This window comes from Vicia villosa, unplaced genomic scaffold (assembly GCF_029867415.1).
Source record: "Vicia villosa cultivar HV-30 ecotype Madison, WI unplaced genomic scaffold, Vvil1.0 ctg.000011F_1_1, whole genome shotgun sequence".
Taxonomy (NCBI): Eukaryota; Viridiplantae; Streptophyta; class Magnoliopsida; order Fabales; family Fabaceae; genus Vicia; species Vicia villosa.
The window spans coordinates 198,175-205,753 of NW_026704941.1; the positions used below are offsets into that span (position 1 = coordinate 198,175).

Consider the following 7,579-nt stretch of genomic DNA (forward strand, 5'->3'; position numbering starts at 1 on the left):
GACTGTTTAAAACGAGCTAGGTAAAAAAATCTGGTCAGATTTCTTTTTTTTTTTTGAAATAAAAGAGTATATAATATATTTCAAAAATCAATTACAGCCAGGCGATCAAGAAGATCCTGCCAATCTTAAACACAAACTATAACATGAGCAAAGCAAGTTTGTCCCTATGTTTGGGTTTCATCCACCCTCTTTGAATTATCATATCAACAATTTTCCTAGCTACACTATCAGTATTATCAACATTATCTCTATCAAATATATTGGCATTTCTGTATATCCACAAGCCATATACAGTTTCAGCTATAGAGAGCTTAAGCATGTTCTGCATAAAACCCTTCCCACGCGTATTACTAGTTAGCCAAGTGATTTCCTCCAGCCAGTTACAAGATATATGCCTCACTTGGAGCCATTGAAGCACATTCTTCCAGACAACAGAGCAGATTCTTAACTCATGTGAAATTGTGAACCAATATAAATGATGGCATTGAAGATTGGAATCACGAATCATATCTTGATTGAGGTCACTTTCTGATTGATTGTGTTGGGCAGTAATGTGAAACATCCTATTCAGGAAAGGTTGTTTCATATAATCCAAGTTACAGAGTGTAAAGCGTTTAGACAGCACATTTAACACAACAGAAGCTTTCACTTTATATAGTTTCTTTTACACCATGATGATACGAGGGAAATAAGGAGAGTCATTGTCATTTGGAATTTCTTTTCATTAGAGCATATTTTCTGATATTCAACTAGAAGGTAATTCCTTAAAATATCAAACTTCCAAAGACCACTTTATTATGCAACCTATTATGCAACCTATAAAGATGATACACATCAACCAGGAAAAAAAAAGGTTTAATTACAACTCTTTCAATCTATGTTAGGTTTATAAAAAACTATCATCGAAATATACTTACCCGATTGATAGTGTTTGTTTTTTTACATATTAATATAGTTTAAAGAATGATACATTTTACAAATTCATGTATATGTAACATGGTCTCTCGTGCCAAATATTACCAGAGTTCTCATTTCCATTTCCATTTCCATCATCGCCAGTTACGGAAAAGTCCTGTTTCGTTTTTAGAAAACTGATATGAATAATGGGTGCTACAAACTCCATTAAATTGGAAATTTCATGTAATCAGTTGGGGCTTCAGTCACCAGAGTATCATCAACAAACTGCCCATCACATTCATCGTACAGACAATGAGTTGTCTTGTTTCATTTGTATGAGACCGTTTTCAATATTGCGCAGCACTGGCTTATAACTGCAACATTGTAGATTGCATTAACAAAGGAGCAGAGCATCGTATACAAGAAACATAGGATCAGGATAAATAAATGATGTGCGCCAGATACAGTGAAAAAAGAGAAAGGGTCTTACAAACGTGCAAGACCATCATATGCTTGTTTGACTTGTTCAAGTTGTGCAGAGAGTTGCATGACTTCTGCCGTTAGTGTCTCTGCTCTGCTCATTTCCTTTACAAGTTGGCCCTGCCAAGCAATCAAATGGGTGTAGAATAAGGAACAGAAACAGATGAAAGCTGTCAAAGTTTTGAGAACAGATGGACCTCAATGAAGTTTCTCACAAGACAATGCAAAAAATTATAGTTCGACAATTAATTGTAGAGTCAATTTTAGACCCCAAGAACACCCCGCAAGGGGACAACATGAATTGACAACAAAGAACAGACATGTTATAACTTATAAGTAGGGTAAGTATAATAACCTTCAGAGATGCCACCTCTCCAATAGATGTTGAGGAATCAGTCTCATGTACCCCATTCTTAAATGAGTCTGGTAAGCCATTAGCCTGTTCCACTCGCAATTTTTCTAGAATCCCGCGCAGCTCTTCATTTTGCTTAAGACACTCCATCACCTGCAGAACCACCAGTCAACACAGTAATAGAAACAAAATTCTTCAGTCTAGAACTATTACATTTGTTATAAATTATAATGTATACATCCAGAAGGAAATCTTCAACACAGCATAAATAGATAAAAACTATCGCACTAAAATTTACCCAACAGTCATATCAATCTTAGCCAAAACAGAATGCAGGAAAATATACACATGCAAGAGAAAACCACCTCTAAGTATAAGACTTCACGTAAAATTGCTTCATCAGCAAGCCATAATAATATAGGAGTATATGACAGACACTAATAAAACCAAAAAGAGGGTGTCATATCTCATACCAATATTTTACAAAACATACAATTACAAGGATATTCATCTCTGACAAAACACATTATTTAGAGCTTTTGAATTTTAGTGAAAGATATTCATCTCCGACAACGCATACAATAGTAAACCTAGATTTCATTTATTTAAGAGCCATTGAACTATAGTTCCCAGATAAATCAACCACAACACTAAATTCTCAGACGAAATTTGTTCACTGAACTTCACTAGTCAAAAGATGCAGAGACTCTTGTGCCTTGATCTCGAAAAGAAAAATGATAGAAATCGATATTTTTCTATTAAACAAGTATGCAAGGATTTCCCTATTTAGAAGTCTAGTCAAATAAAATATTAAACCATGTGTATCGATAAGACTTTAAATCAGTAACCATAAATTACATTTCGTCAAACTCTTGATATTAGCTGTTACCTGGTTTTGCCATCTTGCTGCTGCTCCAATCGCCTCTTGATGTGAATTTGAGAGATTAGAATTTTCCTCAAAAAGCCTCTCTATCTCTGTAGATTGATAATCAATCTTCCAACAAGATGGCAAACCAACCACTCTATCAGATGGAATATACAGAAAAGTACAACGTAAAATTTAGATATTAAGAATTTACCTCCATTAGAAGTTTCTGCCTGCTGTTCTCCAACCTTTCTACAGCTAACGCCATATCATGCAACTGCTTATCAAGTTTCTGCTTGTCTTCCTGAGATTTAGCAAAAGGTTGACCGTTAAACAAAAACATATTAGACTGAAAATAGAGTTGGGGGTAACAAAAGGTCATTCATCATCAACTGCCAAAACACCCATGATAGATAACAAGAAAATAAGGTTATGCTTAAAGTAGCATACTTAAAAAGATTGAAACTATGAACAAAAATAATTCAGATTTGCTTGATATATAAAAAATATTGGGCCGGTTGTCAAAAAATGGGCAGCTCATGTATCTACTCCAAACAAGTTTGGTGACTACTACATCCTTAAAGAAGATTGAACGAGATCTCCCCTGCAACTGTCCGATCACTAAAATTCCTTCTTCCAAGTTAACTTCAATTTGACTCACCTCTGTTATTTTCCACTTACTTAAAGTTCCAAAAAAAGTTGTGATTTATAACTAGATAGTATAGACGCATACCATAACTAAGAATCTTGATTATTGCACGGTATTTTTAAAAATTTAAAATAGATATAAAAAATATTTAAGAGGTAAAATCTAACATTATAATGGAAAATTGTATAAACTGTAAAAATGAATCAGTTTAAATTACAAAGAAAATTATGAGATAGCTAAATTGAATCAAGACATACTATAGTTTATGATTATTGATATGGTTACTAAAAGTTGATATTTGCAACCAAAAAGTTATGCGATTGATCATTTAAGTATGTACTACCTCTCGTCCTTAATATAAGAAAAAGTTTACTTTTTAGATTCATCGGATAATCAATGTATCTGACCCATTATATGGGTCAGATTGATTATCCAATGAATCTAAAAAGTAAACTTTTTCTTATATTAAAGAACAGAGGGAGTGATGCTTAAAGGGCAACAACAACAACATTTAAACCTTATCTTTCTAAGTGGAGTGGACTACACGGATCAAACTGAGTCATAGTATTCTAATCTCGAGATCTTTCTAAATAGTTTCTAGCCGTTTGACCACCTCCATCTGATCTACTCTCTTTGCTACCCCAACTCTTTCTAATATTGTCATTTATAATCATACCTCGTCTAATCTTATCACACATCCAACGCAACATCCTTATCTCCGCTACACTTAGTTTATTTCCGTGTTGGTTCTTAGCGTTGTCCGACAAAAATTTCCCTTCAGACGGAGCGGTACTATCACATCACATAAAACACCCGAGACCCTCCTCTATTTAAACCAACCAACTTGAATTCAATGGTTTACGTCTTCTATTTTTTCCTAGTTTTGTACTATGGGCCTAAGATATTTCAACCATGTAACTTGTGGTATGATATCATCTTCAACTTTCACTTCTAAGCTAGAATAGCTTCGCCTTTTTCTAAATGCTCCGCCTTACTCCTGCTCGGGAGAAAGTCCTATGCTTCTAAGACCCATCTCCAACCTCCCATTTAATTCCTCTCTCGACTCTCCAAGTAAGACTATCAATTGCAAAAAACATACATCTCAGTGCTAGCTCTTGAATGTGTTCCATAAGTACATCCAAAACTAAAGTGAAAAGGTAGAGGCTTCGGGTTGAATCTCGGTGCAATCCTATTTAACATATAAGGGCATGACAAAAATATTAAAATAGTAAAAGGTTAGATGTCAGATGAAGAATAAGCCATGTGGGACATTGAAAAGAAGAGTGGATTTAGAAAAATCATCATAATCAAGAGTGAGGACTCAAAGGGGCTGATATGCTAATACCTAAACAGTGATTTAAATTAACCAATAATGCAAATTTTTTGGCATGGTTGATCAGCTAACAGATATTAAATATTGAAAATTCACTAAATCAAAGAAGTTTTCCTCACCAAAGTGAATGCCTTGTGAGCTGCTTTATCAGAGACTTCTGCATGAGCAAAACCCAGGGTCAATTCAATGTTATAGTGCACCAATACATCAAGAAGGAATATCAAGTCAAATGCAATGATAATGAGAACCAAATAATAATTTCATAGATGTCCTTGCTAAAGAAAGGAGACCCAGTGTATCATGAAGATTTTATGGCACAAATCGCCAAATCAGTAGATGTGAAACTATATTATTTGAAGTTAGAGAGAAGACAACAAAGGATCATTTATTAGTTTAAAAAGCAGAATGCTTCCACCAAAGAAGAATTTGAATTTTATTTTATGGTCATGTCATTTGCGATGGAAGGATGGCATAATGCATCCAAAGAGAGCCACGAATTACATAACCGACTGCTAGCATGCTTTGATTCAATAAGCTATTAGAAATTTAATATAGTATGTCCAAAAGTTTTTACGAACAGCACCTGCAGCCTCTCTAGACATGGAGTTTAGTTTTTCTTCCAACTCCTGTTTTTCAGACATCAGTGATGCAATACGGCTTTGCTCTTTTGCTAATTGTTCTTGCACCTGATGCCTCATCAGTGACTCACGCTGTAGATTTAAATCGCCATTAGACACACACAACAAAAAAACAAATTAAAAATTAAAAAGCCAAAGTGGCAATAACACGATCATTACTCGCCTGCAGTTCCAATTTTAAACCAGCTAGCTCATTTTCTAATATTTGAAGATGGTGGTCTGGTGGACCAAGAGATGGAATTGTACTGACTGTGCTAGTCATTGATTGTTGCTGAACTGAATTCAATTCTGCTCTCAGTGCTGCTGCATCTTCCTCTGCCTAGAGAGAAAGATAGCCAATAAAATTTTGAAGACAAAAAATGGCCTTTCATCTTACATTTTTTAGCAAAATAAAAATTCCCATACACGATATTGCTCTTCTTCTGCTTCCTTCAGACGTTTCTTCAGGGTACGAAGCTGTGCTAAAAGATCTTCCTGCACTAACACGTAAGTTACAAAAGGTATTACGAAAGATTCAAAACAAGCTACGGCAAAGAGACATGGATAAAATTGAGTATAATTACTCTTGAAACAACTGCAGCATCTTTTTCCATCGCAACATCCTTGAGAGCTTTTCTGAGAGATGGCACCGTATTTTGCTCCTACAGGATCAAATTGGGTTTTCTAATTAAGTGTTAAAATCATTACAATCTCAATATTGCGGAGTGCAAAGTCATTATGACTAATTAGCAACTGCGCTCTAAGTTATCAAATTTATAACTCAAACTATAAAAACAAAATTCATCTTCAACCCTTTTTTGTTTACCAGTCCATTTAACTTCTTCTGCATTGCATCATTATCAATTTCAATCGTTTGAAGCTGCAACAATAGAGAAACAACAATCAGCCTACCAGTTTATTTTTTGTCAACCTAAAAATGATAAACCAACAAACAACAAATCTGAATCTTCACCTTTAAAGTCATTTTCTTGTTTTCTTCATCCAACTCCGTGTTCTTCTTTTGCAGATCTTTTATTTGAGATATTAGCGAACTAACATCTGACTGTAATAAGAATATACACACAATTGAGTTCAAATTTCAGAAAATAGTGTCACTCAAAACAAAATCGTTCAACGCAGAATTCAAGTAACAATAAAATAGAAGAATAGAGGTTACCTCAGAGAGTCTATTTCCGCTCTCCGACTTGTTAATTGTAGCCATCTCTGAAGGAAAAGGAAACACGATTTTGATTACAGCAATGTAATGCACAGAAAGATCAATACACAAATGAAAAAGTATATGACATAATATTTTCTATTCGCCGATAAAACCGATAAAACTCACCGGAGATGGTCGGAACCTGACTTAGATCTGGTCCGGAAGAGGTTTTAACCAATCTTTCCGCGGCTCTCTTTTGACGAATTTCCTCAAGCTATGAAAGCATTCAATTATACAATTCAATTGAAATCAAATGGTTAGGAAAATAGAGAAATCAAATATACATAAATTGAGCAAAAATTGAGTAAAAATTGAAGATGAAATGGTTGATGCGAAATTCGGTAAAATGAAAAGTGAGAAATTGAAGAGAGGTGGCAATGGTAATGCATGAATGTGGAGTATGAATATAATCGAGAAAGATAGAGAAGGAGGTTGATACCGTTCGTCGACCGAGAGATGCGTGACGAGCCTCCATTGTTACCGACGGGACGGTGGTGTTCGTCTGCAAATTCGCTTCGCCGCCCCTTTGGGTTTTTCCTCTTTCGAGCCAAGTCCCTTCTGATTTACCCAATATTAATTTGGTTTAATTGCTATTGGCCCCTCCTAATTTTTTCAATTTTGTGATTTTTGACCTTTAGACTCTGTTTGTATTTGTATATTTTAAAAGAAAAATGGTTAAGAAAATGTGAAAACAAAAAATGTAAAGAATAATCTCAACCATTTCTTATCACCACCACACTATGATCCCAATTAAATAGAAAATTAAACTTAAAATAAATTAAAAATTATACTCTAAAACAATGACACGTGTACATTCTTGTATTTCTTCTTCAATTTCTTTTGTACTAAATAACACTACTCATCTATATTAATATATAAAAATCAATTACTACCAAATTCCCTTAATTACCCTAATCACAATCAATTAAACATGGTTTTACATACCCCTGAGCGTCATTTTACATCTAATCATGATTACATTCCAACATCCAATTTAATGCAAAACTTCTTTATTGGAACACGCTTTTTTATTGCATCGGTGCATTCTCATTGGGTCATGCAGACATAGAGCCAAGTGAAGTCTGCATAATTTCAAATTTGCATACCCTTTTCCATTCCTCTCATTCAATTTTGTTTGCTTCTATAATCCTATAATAACTACATAAT

General features: G+C 34.4%; 1 protein-coding gene across 1 annotated transcript; it reads right to left on the reverse strand.

Annotated features, from left to right (window-relative positions):
- Nucleotides 1-841: 841 nt before the first annotated feature.
- Nucleotides 842-7,009, reverse strand: LOC131621823 (uncharacterized). The gene is made up of 15 exons (XM_058892861.1): nucleotides 6,852-7,009; nucleotides 6,539-6,626; nucleotides 6,371-6,417; nucleotides 6,167-6,256; nucleotides 6,020-6,073; nucleotides 5,778-5,855; nucleotides 5,620-5,688; nucleotides 5,378-5,533; nucleotides 5,160-5,286; nucleotides 4,696-4,733; nucleotides 2,809-2,898; nucleotides 2,619-2,723; nucleotides 1,733-1,882; nucleotides 1,388-1,497; nucleotides 842-1,271 (listed from the first exon to the last, which is right to left on the reverse strand). The coding sequence occupies exons 1-15, from the start codon at nucleotides 6,885-6,887 to the stop codon at nucleotides 1,196-1,198; spliced, it is 1,314 nt and encodes a 437-aa protein (XP_058748844.1). The 5' UTR covers nucleotides 6,888-7,009; the 3' UTR covers nucleotides 842-1,195.
- Nucleotides 7,010-7,579: the final 570 nt, after the last annotated feature.